This window comes from Phascolarctos cinereus, unplaced genomic scaffold (assembly GCF_003287225.1).
Source record: "Phascolarctos cinereus isolate Bilbo 61053 unplaced genomic scaffold, phaCin_HiC Scaffold_2;HRSCAF=192, whole genome shotgun sequence".
Classification (NCBI taxonomy): Eukaryota; Metazoa; Chordata; class Mammalia; order Diprotodontia; family Phascolarctidae; genus Phascolarctos; species Phascolarctos cinereus.
Genome location: NW_027555625.1, coordinates 118,471,854 through 118,490,597, shown reverse-complemented (window position 1 = coordinate 118,490,597; position 18,744 = coordinate 118,471,854). Strand labels below are relative to the sequence as shown.

The 18,744-nt window shown below is 38.9% G+C and overlaps 1 protein-coding gene across 1 annotated transcript in view; it reads left to right on the top strand.

Moving 5' to 3' along the window:
* The first annotated feature begins 148 nt into the window (after positions 1–148).
* The window catches only part of DNAAF10 (dynein axonemal assembly factor 10), a 43,032-nt gene continuing 24,436 nt past the window's right edge, over positions 149–18,744 (top strand). Inside the window, exons 1-3 of the mRNA XM_020985410.2 lie at positions 149–415; positions 15,802–15,902; positions 17,958–18,088. Of these exons, the coding sequence (XP_020841069.1) occupies positions 233–415; positions 15,802–15,902; positions 17,958–18,088 (415 nt within the window). The 5' untranslated portion in view covers positions 149–232. The remainder of the gene's footprint in view (positions 416–15,801; positions 15,903–17,957; positions 18,089–18,744) is intronic.

Genomic DNA, 18,744 nt, shown 5'->3' with positions numbered 1-18,744 from the left:
TACCCTGAGTGGAAGAAAGTCATGGAAAGAATAAGAGAGGCAGCTTCTCGTCTGAAGCTGCGGACTGTCACAATAACGATCAGGCATCGATACCGACAACTAAATGAACTTCCTCCGTTGGGGGGGCGGTGAGCGGGATACGGGGTACGGCAAGCGGGAGGGTCAAACGGTCTCTTCGTTTCCCAGTTAGCGACGGACGCGGCAGCGGGCCGGCATCGCGAGCGGTCCTGCCATGACGGCTTTCGAGAAGCCTCAGATCATCGTGCACATCCAGAAGAGCCTCAACTACACGGTGTTTGACTGCAAGTGGGTGCCCTGCAGCGCCAAATTCGTGACTCTGGGCAACTATGCCCGGGGCACTGGCGTCATCCAGCTCTACGAGATCCAGCACGGGGACGTGACGCTGCTGCGGGAGGTGGGTGCCGCCGGCTGGGCCTCCCCCGCCCTCGGCGCTGCCTCTCGGTCCCGGCCGACCCCACCTCTTGGGTCCCTCCGAGAGGGACAGCCAGTCAGTCGATAAGCATTTATTAAGCTGTGCCCCTCATTGGGCAAAGTGCAAGGGACACAGAAAGAGGCAAAAGCCAGTTTCTGTCCTCAAGGAGCTTACAGTCTAACGTGGGAGACAACATGCAAAGAAATGTAAACAAACCAAGTTGTATACAAGAGGAATAGGAAATAATTAACAGAGGGAAAGCACTGGAATTAAGGGCTGGGGAAGGCTTCCTGTAGGAGGTGGGATTTTAGTTGGGATTTAAAGGAAGCCAGATAGGCCTGTAGCCAGAGAAGAAGAGGGAGAGCATTCAAGGCATGGGGGACAGCCAGAGAAAAATTGTGGAACAGCCAAGAAGTCAGTGTCACTGGATCGAAAAGTTCATGTTGAGGAGTAAGATGTAAGAAGGCTGGAAAGGTAGGACAGGGCAGGGTATGAAAGGCTTTGAGTGCCACACAAAACGTTTTGTGTTTGCTCCAACAGGCAATAAGGAGCCACTGGAGTTTATTGAGTAGAGAAGTGACATGATTAGTTCTGCATTTTAGGGGAAAAAAAACCATTTTAGTGGCTTAGGATGGATTGGGGAGACACTTGAGGCAGGCAGACCCTACTACTGTAGGCTACTGCCGTAATCCAGATGTGAGGTGATGAGTGTCTGCACTAGAGTGGTGTTGGTGTCAGAGGAGAAAAGGGGGAATGGAGAGATGTTACAAAGGTGAAATGGACAGGGCTCGGCAGCAGCTTGGGTATGGGAAGTGAGAGAGTAGTGCAGGATGACTCCTGGGTTGTGAGCCTGAGGGACTGAGAGGATGGTATTGCCCACTGCAGTAATAGGGAACTGGGGAGGCAGGGAAGGTTGGAGGGATGGGGAGCCATGGAAAATGAGTTCTGTTTTGAACGTGTTGAGTTGAAGATGTCTAACAGACACCTAGTAGGAAATGTTTGAAAGGCAGTTGGAGAAGCTAGATTGCAGGTCAGCAGAGATGTTAGGGCAGGTTCAGTACATTTGAAAATTTACTGGGATAGGTAGGAGAACCTAGAGAAATAGCAGCCTTGAAAACCTAGAGAAAAGAGAGTAACCAACAGAGTCAAAGGCTGCAGAGAGATTGAGGAGAATGAGGTTTGAGAAAAGACCATTGAATTTAGCAGTTAAGCCCTGGAGGCAGAAGAGATTTAGGACCAATAATTAAACAAATGGAAGGATCAAGTAAGGATTTTTTTGTTTTTGTTTTTTAGGAAAGAGAGTCATGAGCATGTTTATGGGTAGTAGAGAAGAAGCCAGTAGACAGGGAGAGATTGAAAATAAGTGATAGAGTAGGGTTCACAGAAGAAGCAGTCAAAGAATGGTTAAACTTGGTAAGGAGTAAGACCACCTCTTCATTTGAGACAGGGTTAAAGGAAGAGATAGTGGCAGAAGGCATCTAAATTTTATGAAATAAGGAAGAGGGTTGAAAAAGGAGTTCTCAGCAAATGGTCTCAATTTTTCTGTAAAATATGAAGCAAGGTTCTCAGCTAATAGAGTGGGGGGGACAGGGAACCATGGAAGGCATGTGGAAGGATGAAAAGGTTTGGAAGAGCCACTGCGGAGAGAGTGACTTGATGAGGATTGCCTGGCAGCAGTGAGGACCCAGTTGAGGTTATGTAACATAAATCTACAGTGGACCCAGTCAGAACTGTTGGATGATTTTCTCCACCTTCATGCAGCAGCACACGTGTAGGAATGAAGGTAGTAGATTGTGGGAGTGATGTCAGGCTGAGGCTTGCCAAGGCATGATTAACTGTATGATAAAGTACCTAGGGACTCAAAAGAAAAGGACAGTGTTGGGTTGAACTGTTCACCAAAGGGTCAAGATGGGGAGAAGAGAATACAGTGGCTAGTATAAGGGCAGTAGCCTGGTTGAAGATTGAGTGATCAGGGTATGGGAGATCAAGATACGGACAAAAAGTAAGGCTTGCTAAGAAAAGGTAGAAGGAGAGGTGGAAAGCCAATAGATTGTCATCAGATGAGTGGATTTCTAATTCTTGAGCCGTGAGGTGGTGCATTTGTGAGCGGTAACAAGATCTAGGGTGTGTGACTATCTGTGTATGATTGAAGTAGGGCAGAGGAGTAGGTTGTGGAAAGTGAGTAGGTTGGGAAACTGGCAGGCTGGGATGTTTGAGGGAGAGTTAATACGTATGTTGGCATCCTCTAACGTGAGGGCAGTGTTGGGGAAGAAAGCAAAGTGGTGAGCCGTGTACGGAACTCATTGAAGAAGGAAGGGGAGAAATGTGGCCAACAGCTCCCTGGCTTTTAATTTTGCGATAGGCCTGAATTGTATGTATCTCGAAGGAGAAGTTGTTTAGTGTTTAGTAGAAAGGAGAGAACCTGAAGGGAGCAATGGGGAGCAAAAAGTATTCCAACTCCTCTACTTTGACTAGCAAAAGTACACTCATTCGTATGAGGGGGTGAGTAAGTCAGCTTGGGGTTTCCCTTCCTTTTTTCCTTCCATGTCCCCTTTGGTCTTGACAGTTGCAGTAGTCTCCTAATTAAATCTCATTGCTTTTAATCTCTCCAGTTCTTCCTCCCTGTAGCTGCCAAATTGATCTCCCTTGCCTTTCCTCTAAGGTACAGCCCTACCATTTAAAGACCTCCATTACTGGCTCCCAGCGCTTCAAGGTTTATTTAATTGTATTCTTAATACTTCTCCTTTCTAGCTAAACTGTCCAACCTTTTGCGTTTCATCATATGGAAAATTCTATCCCTGCCACTAGCCACAATTACTTATTGGAATCAACTCTGATGCCTCTTGGTTATATATACCTTTACTAATGCCCTTAATTATCAGTGATCTCTCAATCTTGAAATGACTTTCTACATACTTTGTATTTACTTATTTGCCTACCTCTTTATTGTGAGCGCTCACCATTGTAAACTGCTTAAGGGCAAGGAGTGTTCTTTGGTTTTGCCTTAGTATCTTGCACTTGGGCACTTAATAAGTGTTAGTTGAATTAAATCCAGAAGCTATCCATAGCTCTACCGGGAAGGTGAAGCCCAGTAAGATCCATCCAAGCCTTAGTAGCACCTGATTCTTCCAACCTCAAACTGTTGTGTTCACAGATTGCTGGAATCCTCATACTCACTGCCTTCTTCTCCTGGGACTCTCACCCTTGTCCTCACTCTGACCTTCTTGATGGTCTCAGAGTAGTCTAATCATTGAAATCTGAGTTCACTGAGGAGGCTGAGCACCTACTCTGTGCAAGGTACTAGAAAAGATACAAAAGTGCAAGACAGAATACTTGCTCTTGGGGGGTTTATAGTCTAGCTACAGATCTAGAAAGGCCTTTAGAGATCATCAAGTTGAACGGCCTCATTATGTAGATGATGGAGATTGAAGCCCAGAAAGGTTAGGTGACTTGGGGATTTTCATTCACATTCTTTTACTCCAGATTCTTCATTACATTTCCTCTCCATCCCCTGTCACCTGTCCCGTAAAGGGAGAGAAAAGACCAACACACAAGAAAGAATGAATTCACAGTGACTTAAGGGTTCATAATTTCACTGTCTCACAGAATTTGAGAGTTGGAAGAGACCTCAGTGGCCAACAAGTCTAGCAGTGTGCCTTCTATAATAGGAGATAGTGGTTTTGGTTTTGTGTTTTAATTTGACAGTCCATAAGAACTAACAATCTTTTGGATTGTTAGTAATGAACAATTTTTTAAATTATTTTTTTCCTGGGCAGGTCATTTAACCTCTGTTTGCTTAATTTTCCTTATCTATAAAATGGGGATGATAATAATAGCACTTATTTCTCAGGGATGTTAAGAGGATCAAATAAGAATAATTGTAGAGCACTTAGAAACAGTGTCTGGTGCATAGTAAATATTATACAAATGTTAGGTATTGTTATTATTTAATTATATAAATTATTTTCCTGGTTTTGATCATATTACTCGGTATCAGTTCATGTAAGTCTTCCCAGGTTTTTCTGAAACCATCCCTTTTATCTTTTCTTACAGCATAATTGTACTGTATCACATTTATATATCATAGTTTAGTCATTTCCCAATTAAAGGGCATCAGGTTCCCATTCTTTGCCACCTCAAAAAGAGCTATAAATAATTTTGTACATCTTAGTTAGAATTTATTTTGCTTTGGATGACTCCTTCCCTTAACCTACTCTCCTTCTAATGTCCCTTTCTCACCTTTCCCTCCTGTTTTCTTGTTGAGTAAATTATTTTTCTGTGCACAACTGTGTGTATTCTTCCCTCTTTTGACCGGGCAAGATGAAAGTGAGAGATTCAAGTATCAGCAGCTTGCTCCCCCCACCCCTTCTTCTTTGTTAATATAGATGCCTACTTGCTGATTATGTGAGATAGTTTTTCCTAACCCAAATCACTGCACGCTCTCCCCTCAGTGTATTCTTCCATTCTTTTTCATTCTTCTTTTAAAATCATCAAGACATAACTATTCCTAGGCCTTCTCTCTAATTATACTTTCTCTGAGACCCCTGAAGATGATAGAATTCAGAGGGATCACAGGTATTTTCTCCCCATGTTAGGATTTAAGTTGTTTATATTTGTTCCTCTTTACTTTTTTATCTTTATCTTAATTCCTGTGTTTGATTTTAGTGTTTCTGTTAGGTTCTGATCTTTTTATCAGGAATGCTTGGATTTCCCGTTTCATTAAAAGTACATTTTTTTTCCTTCTGTACTCTTATACTCAGTTTTATTGGCTAAGTAATTCTTGGCTGTAAGCCTGTTAGATCCTTTGCCTCCTAGAATATCATTCCACGCTCTCCACATAGAAACACTGAGGGACTTCCCTTCCCAGACTGATTCTTTTGTGAAGGCAAAGGACCAACTTTTGCCTCAATTCTTACCTACCCTTAAATCACTAAATGAGTGTTGCCTCAGACAAACTGAGACCTGGGAAAGACCTTTGCTTTAAAAGAGCAAGGTCTCCCACAGCTTCCAGGGCCATTTTGCCAGTTGTCCTGAGCTGTGTTTTTCTACTGGACTCTGATGACTCTGAGAGAGTAAGGCTGATAACTTTGCGCAGCTCTCTTTCGCTTAAATCTAGTTCACCCTCCTGATGTCATTAGTCTTCTTCAAGAACATAGGATGAACAACAACAATCTTCATAGTGGTGGCAGCTAATTGTGTGTGATCCCGACTGGCTCCTCGTTACCACCAGTTCTCGCTTAATGTAAGTGGACCACTCCACAGACCTCCTCCTCCCCTTTTAGGGCTTCATGTGCCAGCCTGGGCTGATGAGGTGTCCTGCCACCCATCGCTGGGGAATCAGATTTGCAATGCAAATTTACTTAAAACTGTCTGTACTTGAATTCTTTCTTGTTCCTTTCAGTATTTTTAATCTGGAACCTCTAGAGTTTGACTATAATGTTCCTTGGAGTTTTCATTTTGGGGTTTCTTTCAGGAGGTGATTGGTGGATTCTTTCTTTTTCCACTGTGCCTTCTGGTTCAAAGAAATGTGGCCAGTTTTAAGATTTCTTGAAATATGAGGTCTAGGCTCTTTTGTTGGTTATGGTATTCAGGTAGTCAAATGATTTTGAAATTTTTTTTCCTCTTTGTTTTGCTATGAGATACATTACATTTTCTTCTTCATTTCTTCTTCTTCTCCTCCTCCTCCTTCTTCTTTGTCTTCTCCTCCTCTTCCTCCTCCTTTTTCTTCTTCTTCCTCAAGTCTTTTACCTCTGTTTTAAAATTGTTGTTATCTCACAGAGTCTTTGGCCTTTGTTTGTCCCATTGTAATTTTAATGGAGTTTGTTGCTTCGGCAAAGTTTTGTAGCTTTTGTGCCAAGCTGTTAATTCCTCCTAATTCTTTCTTCCATAGGTTTCATTTCTTTTCCAGTTTTTTTCCCCTCTAGCATTCTTATTTCATTTTAAAAGTGCATCATAATTGGTTTTTTTTTTAAACTGAACCATCTTTTGCAAGAATTCTAATTGCATTCATGCCTTAGCTGTGTTTTTATTTGAGACTTTTTTTGTGAATGGTATGGAGTCATTTTCTTCTTTTATGTTAATTTTTTAAGCATTCCTGTCATTACAATAGCTTTTTCATGGTGGAATTTTTTTTTTGTTTGCTCATTCTTCCAGCCAACTTTAGGCTTACTGTTAAGGTCAGTCTCTTTGCACTGTTATAGGGATGGTCTGGACTGGTCTTGTTACTGGTCTCTTGAGATATTAAGTGTTGTGTTATTCTAAGCTCTTGGGAACATCTCAGGCTGGGGGAGCTTTTCAGCCTTTCAGTTCTCCCAAAGTTATATGATCTATGGCAAAGGGTAATTGTTGCCCCGCTGTTCTTAGCTCTGCAAGTTCCTGTCCTGAGTTTGGGTCTGAGCATCAGAAGATTGCTGCTGATCTCAGCCACTGACAGCCAGCTGGGAACTTCTGCTGGTTCTTCAGTCCTTCTAGTTGTGTCCAACACATCATGACTCTGTTTGGGGTTTTCTTGGCAAAGGTGCAAGAATGGTTTGCCATTTCCTTCTCCAGTTCATTTTGCACATGAGGAAACTGAGGCAAACAGGGCTAAGGGATAGCACCTATATTCCAGGGTTATTGTGAGGTTCAAATGAGATAATAGTTGCAAAGTGCTTAGCACAGAGCCTGGCACACAGTAGGTGCAATATAGATGCTGCTGCTGCTGCTGCTGCTGCTACTACTGATGATAATATCACCTGGGGGATTGGGAAAGGCCTTCTGCCAAAGATAAGGAGTCTTGAAAGCAGCCAGGAAAACTGAGAGAGTCAGGTGAAGAGGCAGGCATGGGACACAGCAAGAAGAAATGGTGGGTCACATTGGAGAAATAGGCCATTGTAGCTGGGCCATACAGAGTTTGTGGAGGGGAGTAAAATGTGAGAAAACTAGAAAGGCTTTACAGTTACATATGCAAAATGTTATATTCATATCTAAGGTGAGAAATGTAATTTATTACCCAGGAGCTTGATACAAGGTTCATGGAGGAGGTGGCATTTAATATTGGCTTTAAAGGATGGGTAGAGATTCAACAAGTGAAAAGAAAAGAAATGCCATCAGAATGAATTGTCGGGTTTGCATTCTCAAGTGAAGGAAATGAAACCAAACCAAAGATTCCCGAATAAGAATTAGCATCAATCACAGGATAATGTCTGAATTCTTTAGTCTGACGTTCAAGGCCCTCTATAAACTGACTCTAATCTGTCTTTCTGAAAATAACTAACATCTGTGCAATGCTTATTATATGTTCCCCCTGCCTGGAATATCTTTCCCTGCCTTTCATCCCCTAAAACCTCCTCCATCTTTCAAGGACCCCATCTTTTCCATGAAGCCTTTCCTGAAATTGTCAGCTCATTTCAGTGACCCTTGATTCCTAGAGCAGTTACTGTTTATACTATCCACATGCTATTTATTAGTATATTTTTGTAAATCTGCCTTGCCTACCTGAATGGTAAAGCCCCTACAGGAAGAGAACTATGTGTTATATTTCATTGCATTCCTTATAGAGCCTAGACTAGTGTTTGTTTTTCTTTTTCTTCAACATTCAATCAGCAAGTGCTTTTTAAACACCTTTATATGCCAGGCCATATGCTGGATTCATAAATACAGGAAATAAAACAGTCCCTATGCTCAGGAAACTTCAGCTTTGTAAACAGTAAGACACTAAATTGTTTAACATGTAAGTTAATGAATTAGGGATTAGAGCAGGTGAGGATGGCTTTGTCATCATTGAAGTTGAAAGGTATTTTGCAATATAAATGTGTGTTATCATGGCTATTTTAAGCACTGCTGGATACTGTATACTTCTTGCTACTGTGCCTCAGTTTCAGAGGAATCACACATGTTCCACAGGTTGCACCAATCGGTTTAGATTTAGATCTGTGTAGATTTATCACTTGCTTTTTCTTAGAATTCTTCATTTATTTGTCTCACTGTTTCTTCTCTTCTTCATCTTGTAGTTTTACTGTGCTTGAACAAACTTCTTTATACATACCAAGTGATTTATTTTCTAAATCTACTTCCATCTTGTCAGAATAAGACTACCCATAGCTACCTAAGATTACCAAATCTCAAATAATACTAAACAAACAAAAATAAACAAGAATAATCTATGTATCAAATCAGTCAAGTCAGTCAGCATTTATTGCTATGTGCGCAGCAGTGTGCTCGGCACTGGAGACACAAAGAAAGGCACAAACAGTGTTTGCTCTCAAGAAGCACATAATCTAATGGGGAAGATAACATGCATACAACTAAGGACGAACAAAATATATGCAGGATAAATTGGAGATAATATTAAAGGGAAGGCACTGGCATTAAGGGAATTGGGAAAGGCATCTTGCAGAAGGAGTTGGAATTTTTATCTGAAATGAAGGAAACCAAGAGGCAGAGTCTAGGAGGAAGAGTGTTCAAGGCATAGTAGACTGGGAGAGAAGGGGAAGAGAATAAGAATTTTTATAGTGTTTACTGTGTGCCAGATACTATGCTTATTGCTTTACAAATATTAGCTTGTTTGATCCTTAAAACAACCCTGTGAGGTAGGTTCTGTTATCTCCATTTTACAGATGAGGAAACTGAGGTGAAGAGACATGCCCAGTGTCACACAGCTAATAACTATCTGAAGTCCAAATTAGGGCTTAGATCTTCCTGACTCCAGGCCCAGCACTCTCTCCACTGTACCACCCAGCTACCTTTATGAAAATGCCCCAAATCAGGTGAAATGTCTTGGGCAGGGAACAGCCATGAGGGCAGTATCTCAGAATTGAGAAGAATAAAGTGTAAGAAGACTGAAAAAGGTAGAAGACGGCTGGTTATGAAGGGCTTTAAAAACCAAACAGAATTTTATATTTGATCCTGGAGATAGTAGGCCATCATCATGTATGTGGCCATTATCTTGTTACTTACATTGTTAACTTTTAGAGATCATATTTTGTGCATCTGGTATCATCTTCTTGATGGGTGCTGAGTTAAATATTAATGATGATAACCTGAAGCTAAAGCCTGCATATGTACATCTTTCATGGAAACTATCCTTTGTTTTAACAATCTGTCACACAACCCTTTCTCTGAGGGAATGTAACCATGTTTCTACATGTCAGGACCCAGAAAGTTGTAGAAGTCAATTCTAAGCCCTTATTTACTGTCTAAAGCCGATATATTTCCTTGGTTTGTGGGGTTTTTTTTTCATATACAGGGAAGAAAAATGACTACTATTTGCTAAATCAGTGTGAATCTAGGTTACAACTGCTTTGCTGCTAGAATTGTCTTATTCTAGCCAGGTGAAAGAATCTGAATTACTTTTTGGAGAAACTAGGTTTTTAATCTAATTCATATAGTCGAAGAGGTGATCTTTGCCCAGTGGACCAGAAGAATTAATACATCTAGAAAAAAATCAGCTAGGAGAATCAGATGAAGTATTCTTCACATTAGTATACTCTCCCCCTTATTCATTCTGGCCACTTGAATGTTGGAGTAAAAAGAATAGTTGCTACCTCTTACTACTACCACAAACTAAAACAGTGCCTTTCACTTAGCATGTGGGTAATATACATTTCTTGAATTTGAAATTCTAAAACATATATCTCCACCTCCTGTGAACTTTGCATTCATTATTCTCAAGCTTCCTTCTAGTAGGAAGAAGGTTGTAACCACTTAGGATACACACATTACACAAAAGGTTGTCTTTTGTAGCCCCTTTGCAGCTAGATTTAAGTTTTGAATTTATTTGACTAAGACTTAAGTAGTATTAGGATGTGGAGATATAAGAGTTCTGATGAGCTCTATTAGGCCCACCTATAGAGTAAAAATAGCCAACAAGGGGTCTTTATAGATTCTTGTAATGATGTTTATTTTTTATAGTAGCAAATAAAACAACTGGCTAGATGAAATATGACTCTAATGATGATTATTTTCTATAGAACATGAAAGTTAAATGTGTATATTCATTTTTCACATGTGGTAAATAAAAGTAAATATACCAGCTCTTCATTTTTTACCTACCAACCAAATGGTAGCTGACACTTTAAGGTTTGCAAAGCACTTTACATAGTCTCACATGGACCAGTCTTCATAACGGCATTACTAGGTAGGTGCTATTATTATCCCCATTTTCCAGGAGAGGAAACTGAGACTTAAAGATAATAAGTGAGTTGACCAGGGCCACATATTTGGTAAGTGTCTGAGCAGGAATTCAAACCCAGATCTTCCTAACTTTTCTACTACCCCTTAAGCTAGGGCTTCCACTTCTGTTGTAATTGGATACATAATGGTATACATGGAGCCATTCATTGACTCCCCAGCTATATTCTCAATTTCCTTGTCCATGAAGAATAATAATAATGGCTAGTATTTTTATAGCACCTTGATGTTTGTAAAGCACTTTACAGATGTTCATTCATTTGATCTCCAGAACAACCTTGTGAAGTAGGTGCTATTTTCTCCACTTCACAGATGAAGAAACTGAGACTGAGAGAGGTCAGATATCTTGTCCAGGATCACGCAATGCCTGAGGCAAGATTTGATCAGGCCTTCTGATCTTCAGATCCAGTACCCCAACTCTCATAGCACCTGATCACTTCTAGAATCGGAATACGGCCAACTCTTTGTTGGTGTTCAGTGATTGAAATGTCGCCTGCACTGTTAATAATTTTGGTTCATAGATAAGAAGTTAATTTTGTCAAATGTTTTATGTATTCTTTTCTAAAACATTACTTCTAGTAGTAAGTTTGTCAATGAACTTATTGATCCAGTGGCTGCTTCCAGACCACCTGTCCAGTGTGGAGAAGGAAAACTGTTTTGTAACATTTTTTAATATTTCTGTATTCAGTCTCATATGTGGTCTTTTGCAACTAGTTTTGTTTAATGGAAGTTAATGCTTTATTTTAGTCCTCTCTAAAACTAAAACTTCCATTAATTCAGAATTCAAAACTATGAAATTCATATTAGCCATCATGATTGCCTTCAGATCCTGTAATAGGGGTTCTTAATTTGGGGTCTGTGAACTTGTTTTTTTAAATATTTTAGTAACTTTAAATATTATCGGTTTCCTTTGTATTTTGTTTTACACATTTAGATACATTATCTTGAGGAAAAGTATGGGCTTTATCGTGAGCATGCAAAAGGTGCCCATGACACAGTAACACTGAAGAACCCATATAAGATCTGAAAGGTCTCTGAATCATCAGAGAAAATGATATTCATTGTGGTTTTAAAGTCAAATAGATTTTGTGATATTATTATTTGAAAATTGGTAAAACAGGTATGACACATTAAAATTTGCATGACCTTTCCCACTATACTACTAGTGCCACACAAATTACCTTTTTGAAATCCAGTTCAGCAAAAGTATAGAATGGAGCAAGAGATGAGGAGCAGTACCAAATGACAAGATATATTGGAAATGTAATATCAAGTTGGGGAGTGGAAAGGAAAATCTAGAAAGGGGTGGTAGGTAGTTGATATGATAGATCTGAGGAAAGTGAGATCATATTCAACTAAAGATATTCAATTCAGACATTAAGTCCCTTTATGCAGCATACTTTTCTAGGCACTGGGAAGCCAGATTAAATTAGATATGATCTTTGCTCATAAAGAGCTAGCAAGAAATAAGACAATCACAAATAAACTTTTAATAAAGGACAAGTGGGGTCCATTTTGTTATAAGAAAACTTTCTAGGAAAATAAACTCGTATTCTCTTAAATAGGATGTCTTTGGGTGTCATTTTAAGAATTTTTAACGATTTGCAAGAAAGGAGTGTGACTTAACAAGTAACTAGTGGAAAGGATGGTTGGTAGAGGGCCTGATGTCTTGGGAAAATAGTTCGGAGATGGAGACCTGTGGTTCCTTCCCTCTTGTTCCCCAGGAGGGATGTCTAAGACTAAGCTAGAGAGCCAAGGTTAATAACATGTGAGAGGAACAGTTGGGAATAAGAGGAGTATAGCAGATAAAGGTTAAAGACACGAGGAAAATAACGTGAGGAGGAGCAACAGGGTCACAAAAGTCAGGACAAGAAGGATAGAAAAAAAAGTGGTACAATAGTTAACCTGGACAGGGAATCAGGGGACTTGAATTTTAGGGCTAGTTTGGCGTAAGTGACCCTGAGTGCATCATTTAGCCTGTCTAAGCTTCGTGTTCACCTCTGAAATGAGGAGGTCAGAGTAGATGATCGCTAAGATCCCTTCCAAGTCTGTTTCAATTTAATTTCAATTTAACTATTAAGGTTCTGTGTGCCAAGCACTGTTAGGCCTTGGGTATATAAAGATAAAAGCAAAACTCCCTGCCACCAAAGAGAATACAGTCTACTGGGGGAATACAACATATACATTGAGAAGTCAAAACAAAATATATGCAAAATACTTTCTGACATGTGCAGCAATTAGAAAAGGTGTAGGAAGTAGCACTTGACCTGATTCTTGAAAGGAACTGGAGGCTGGGGTACGGGGTAGGGGTGAAGACACAGATCATTCCAGTCATGAGGGCATAAAGATGGGTGGTTAGGGGTAGTGTCCAGGGGATGATGGCAAGTAGCATCATTTGGCTAGAATGTAGAATTGGTGAGGGAGAATAATATGCAGCCAAATGGGAAAACGAGCTAGATGGTGAAGGACTCTAAATGCCAAAAAAAGGAATTTCATTTGTATCTGATAGGCAGTAGGGAGCCACTAAAACTTCTTTAAAAGGGAAGTAACATGATCAGAACTGCTTTAACAATAGAAATTTAGCATCTGTGTGGAGATGGATTGGAGTGGAGAGAAATTGGGTACAGGGAGACCAGGTGGGAACTATTGCAATAGTCTAGGTTAGAGATGCTGAAAGCCAGAATGAGAGCAGTGAGTGAAGGTGCTGGATTTAAAAGATAATATACAGGTAAATTCCAGCCCTACCAGCTGATTGGACAGGGTAGGGCACAGTGAGGAAGAGGAAAAAGTTGAGGATGATGCCAAAGTTGGGAACCTGGATGATTAGAAGAATGGTTGTACCCTTGACAGAAAGAGGGTATTTGAGAGTTGCATTTAGAGGGAAGGATAGTTCTTTTGTGGAGATGATGAATTTGAGATGCCTATGGTACATCTGTGTAGACATGTCACAGACATAATTTAGGACTGGAGCTGAGGAGAAAGGTAAGAGTTGGGCATATTGATTTGGAAGTCATCTTTATAGGGATGATAGTTTAATCCATGGGGATTCATGGTGAGGAAACTAAGAGAGGGAGTCCACACTATAGCCCTGGGCTACAGCCACACATAGAGTAATGGCATGGATGATGTTGCCATAGGAAGATAGAGAAGGATCAGTTTTGACAGGAAATCTGGTTATAGAGCACTGTTGGGGGAAAAAACAGGAGAGAGGCCAGAAATCAGCAACAACAGTGTCAAGTTCTGCAGAGAGAATGAGAAGGGTGTAAAGTGAGAAGAGACTACCAGAGAGCATTCTCATTCAGGGAACAGAATCAGAATCCACACTTCAAGGGATTCAGAAATGAATGTGAAAGGGCAGCTAGGTGGCGCAGCGGATAGAACGCTGGTCCTGGAGTCAGGAGGACCTGAGTTCAAATCCAGCCTCAGACACTTGACACTGTGTGACCCTGGGCAAGTCACTTAACCCCATTGCCTAGAAAAAAAAACCAAAAAAACAGAAGTGAATGTGAGATGAGGAAGTCAAGTCAATGAATGTGTAGAGTATTTTTCTGGGATTTTGGATGTGAAAGGGAGAGATATAGCTTGAGGGAATAATAGGGTATGGTAAAGTAGTAAAGGGTTTTTTGTTTGTTTTTAAGATGGGAGAGATCTTCATGTGTTTGTAAGTATTATTAGAGAAGAAGCTAATAAATAAGGAGAGACTAGAAATTAGAAAGGACAAAATGTAAGTAAAGGACAAACCCCTGGAAGGAGATAAGATCAAAGACAAAATACCATAGGACTGGCATTGGCAAGAATGGCCACCCACTTCTTAGTCTATGACTAAAGCAGAGGAAGAAAGACTAGGGGATGGTGTTAAGATTTGAAGTATTGAATTAGAGAAATGAAAGAGCTTGGGTCAAACTGCCTCAATTTTTTCAATAAAACATGAGACAAGGTCCTCTACTGAGAGAAAATCAGGGAGGAGGTGGTGTAGGTCGCTTGAAGTGAAGAACAAAGACTGGTAGAGTCCATCTGGGAATAGTAAAAGTATTGAGGTGCAGTAATGGAGACTCAGTTGAGAATTACACAACCGAAATTAATTCTGGATCTAGTCCACAAAAGTGTGTGACTTCTAGTGACATTTAGTAGTAGTGGATTATGGGAGTAATCTAGGATGGGGATTGAAATGTATGAGCCTTAGTAAAACAAGGAAATAAGGGATTCAAGGATTAGAGACACAGTAAAATTTAAACTAGTTAACTATATAAGATAGGATCAAGATTTTGAAGGAAAGAAAGTGAGACCAGAGCACCATTGTAGTGGTCTGGGAAAGCAGAAAAGGGTGGAGTGACTGGAGGTTGCAGTGAGAATTGAGAATAGGTTTAGAAGGGCACAGGGAAAGATACAAAATGGGACGTTATTATCTTCTAGAAAAATTTAAGAGTTATGACTTGTGGAGATGGAACCCTTTGTGGCTGGTCAAGGGACACGACCCTCACTGCATGTTACCGAGGTGAACTGAAGGGGTTCAGAGCATGGGAGTTAAAAAAGTCCAACTGGGAAAAACAAAGTCCAAGGATATATTACAACACACTGGTGTATCATGAGTTTTCTCAGCTGTGCCATGAAATTTTGAGTATTTGTTGAACTTTTTTTTTAATTTAAAAAATCCCCAAAGAGTTTGTTAACTAGAAGAACAGTGTGTGTAGTGAATAAATATCTCTAGAGAATCTTTCCCAGCATGTCTAGGGAAAAGTCATGTTCTGCAGGGAAAAATACCAGAAGCACATAAACATTTTGCTTTTTTGTTTAGTTTCTGTAGCTTTCTAGAAAAAATAAGAACTTAAGTATGTTCTAAGGTCTTATTTTAGATTTCAAGGAAGAATGTAATGTATTCTTGATTAGTTCCCCTATTTGCAAGTCAGTAGACATGACAGAATTGTCAGCATGTGAATGCCTATTAAAAAGATAAGGGGAAAGGAGAATATATGCAAAATTTTAAAATGTATTAAATACTATTCCTTTTTCAGTAATGTGATTTTTTTTTAATTCTAGAAAAAAGTCTAAAGGAAAACATGATTCGCATTTATCGGAAAGTTTTCTTATTACGTTTGATATTGTGCATCTTACTTAAATTCCATAATAGTTCCATAAATATTGTGAGTTACAAATACCTGCTTAGTTGAATGATGTATCCTTTTCTCCCCTACCTCAAGATTGAAAAGGCCAAGCCCTTTAAGTGTGGAACATTTGGTGCAGCATCTCTACAGCAGAGATATTTAGCTACTGGAGATTTTGATGGAAACCTGAATATCTGGTAAGATTATTTAATATGTGTTTAGACAGATGAGATTAAAAAATTCTTTAGCATTCATATCATTCTGCTTCTGGAAAAGAGAATTTTTTTAAAAAAAATTTCCTTGTTCAGTCTTTATTTGGTTTTAAGATAGATGTTATTCAAAGTCTATATTTAGTATTCATATTCAAGTGCAGGTTGAGAATGTTGGGTGCATTTTTCTTTAGTTACTGTAGATAGATACTCTTAATGATATGGACATTTAAGAAAATGCTACAATATTTAATCTCTTTGAATGCTAATGTTCAGAACTCTCAACTTCTGGTTATATTCTTACTTGAGGATATTTATGTGAAGATCCAAACTTATAAAACTGAAAAATTATTTTGTTTTTATTTAATGACAAAAGTAGCATTTTCTTCACAGCAGGACTCATTGGTTGTGTTTCTTTAAATAAAAGTTTCCACTGCTGGTTTTCTAAATCAAATATTTATACACATTTTCAGGAACATAACTATTGTATAAATTAAGGTAAATTTACACTATAAGAAGGGCCGTAATAAGTGTGCCAAAATCTTGTCATTTGTATCTTTTATGAGAGCTGTCTTTTCATCCTCCTGGATCTGGAGCCCAAGAGCCGAGAGTCTAATCTAGGCTTTGAAACACACCACCTTTATTTGTGACTAGGGGCAAATTGCTTCACCTCTTTGGCTTTAATTTTCTTATCTGTAAAATAAGGGAATTGGACCAGGTGTTCTGTAAAGTCTATCATTCCTAGTTCTAAATCCTGTGACCTTTTCATTTTTAGAAGCATCACTCAATATTATTAACGACTTGAAATGTTTAAGTAGATGGTGATTCTCTGGACAAGAAACTTCCTCTACAGAATTATCTTGGCTAGCATCCTGACCCATACCTCTTTAGAAGAAAATCTTCTTGAGACGATTTTTTTGTGACTTAGTCTTATATCCTTTAGGAGATTGGGGCTATTCAGAATTCTTCTTTGTATTAACTGCTTTGTGAACAAGTAACATCTACCAACATGCATAGGACGTAAGGTGAAATAGCAAAGGAGAGAAACATTAGGAAAGGCTCCCCCAGAAAAAATAAAAGAGTATGAAAGCAATAGGAGAATAGATTAAGAAATAGAAGTTTGTATAAACCAGTGCATATTGGCACCTCATTTATAACTTATCCATAGTCACACCTATGTGTCAGAAGCAGGATTTGAACACGTCTTCTTGATTCCAAGGCTGAACCTCTATTTAGTATACATAAACCTTGTCTTGCTAAACAAATAAACAGGCAAGGTTCACAATTCATGAATAGCCTTTTTTTTCTTAAAAAAAGATATATAATACTAAATATTAAAAGGAGGAAAAAATAGGGAAGATTCCGATAGGAGAAATAAAAGGAGTGTGAAAGGAATTGAAGAAGAGATTGAACAAAGAGAGTTTGTTGAAACTAGCTATACCAGACAACCTTATCTCAAACTTCTTGTGTAGGGATCCACACTTCCACAGGCCAATTCTTGCATCTCTCTCTCTCTCTCTCTCTCTCTCTCTCTCTCTCTCTCTTTGCCAACCATTATTAAAGCAGTTTGGAACATTTGGTCTACATAATATTATATCACAGCTAATATTTTAAATAATTTGCAATATTTAGGCACAGTTTAGAAAAGAGATGAAATTATTTCATTGGATGAGGCATTATCTGGAATTCACACTGAAAATAAAAGTGTATACCATCTATTAAGGGAGATTTCTCAGATAAAATAAATTGTCTTGTCCACATATTTAGATATTAGTAAAAAGTCTTTGGTTGTAATCTAAACTAATATGAATTTACTTTTCATTAAAGTTAGTATAAGATTTGGGGGTGAGCATTGGAGCATTGAGTGGAGAAAGATAAGATAATAGGGTAGAATGCAGAACATTTTAAAACTAATATGTTTCATAGAAAACTTTCATAACAGAACCTTTATTTTAAATGCAAATTTGAACACTGTCTTTATTTTGTGACCAAGTTTTAGTGAAAGAATAAGTATGCTATGTTTATAACTTTTCTGTTACATAGGAATTTGGAAGCTCCACTGATGCCAGTGTATTCTGTAAAAGGCCATAACGAAATCATAAATACTATAGATGGTGTAGGTGGCTTAGGAATTGGGGAAGGAGCACCAGAAATTGTAACTGGAAGCCGAGATGGTGAGTCAGAATACTCTATTTTTTCCAGGAAAAATTCCATCCATCTTTGTGGACGCTGAAGTAGAAAAAAGTCTTTTTGAACCCCTAGTTTTAACTATATTCATTCCTTCATTTGAGTCTACACATTTATAGGTAGTAGTATTTCACATTCCTATTGCACTCTGTCATTTACAATCTTATTTGATACTTAAACAATCTTGTGAAGTAGGCAAAACAAGTAATATTCACATTTAACAAATGGGGAAACTGAGGGTGAGAGGGGTGATTTGTCTGTGATTTACCTGTGATTCTACAGCTGGTATGTGACAGAACTGAGACTATAACTCAGGGACTCTTAGACCTCATCTAGTCCCCTCTTCATTATGCCATACTTCTGCTTGTGGGCAAGTTAGAGCTTAAAAATAAGTCATCTTATGTTAGTTTGTTAATAAAACTAAGTGATATTAGATAAAATGAGTATCTTAGTGTAGTGGCATGACACTTGTTGTTAGCTTTGTACTGGGCCAGATCATTGAAATCTGTTTTCCTGTGAATCTTGTAGACTTTTAAAATCTAGCAACTGCCAATATAATGTGAATGGCAACTCTCTTTTTCTCCTTTTTAAAAAACAAATTTAGTGCAAGTAAAAATTGCTAGATTGATGCTGTTAAAAAGCA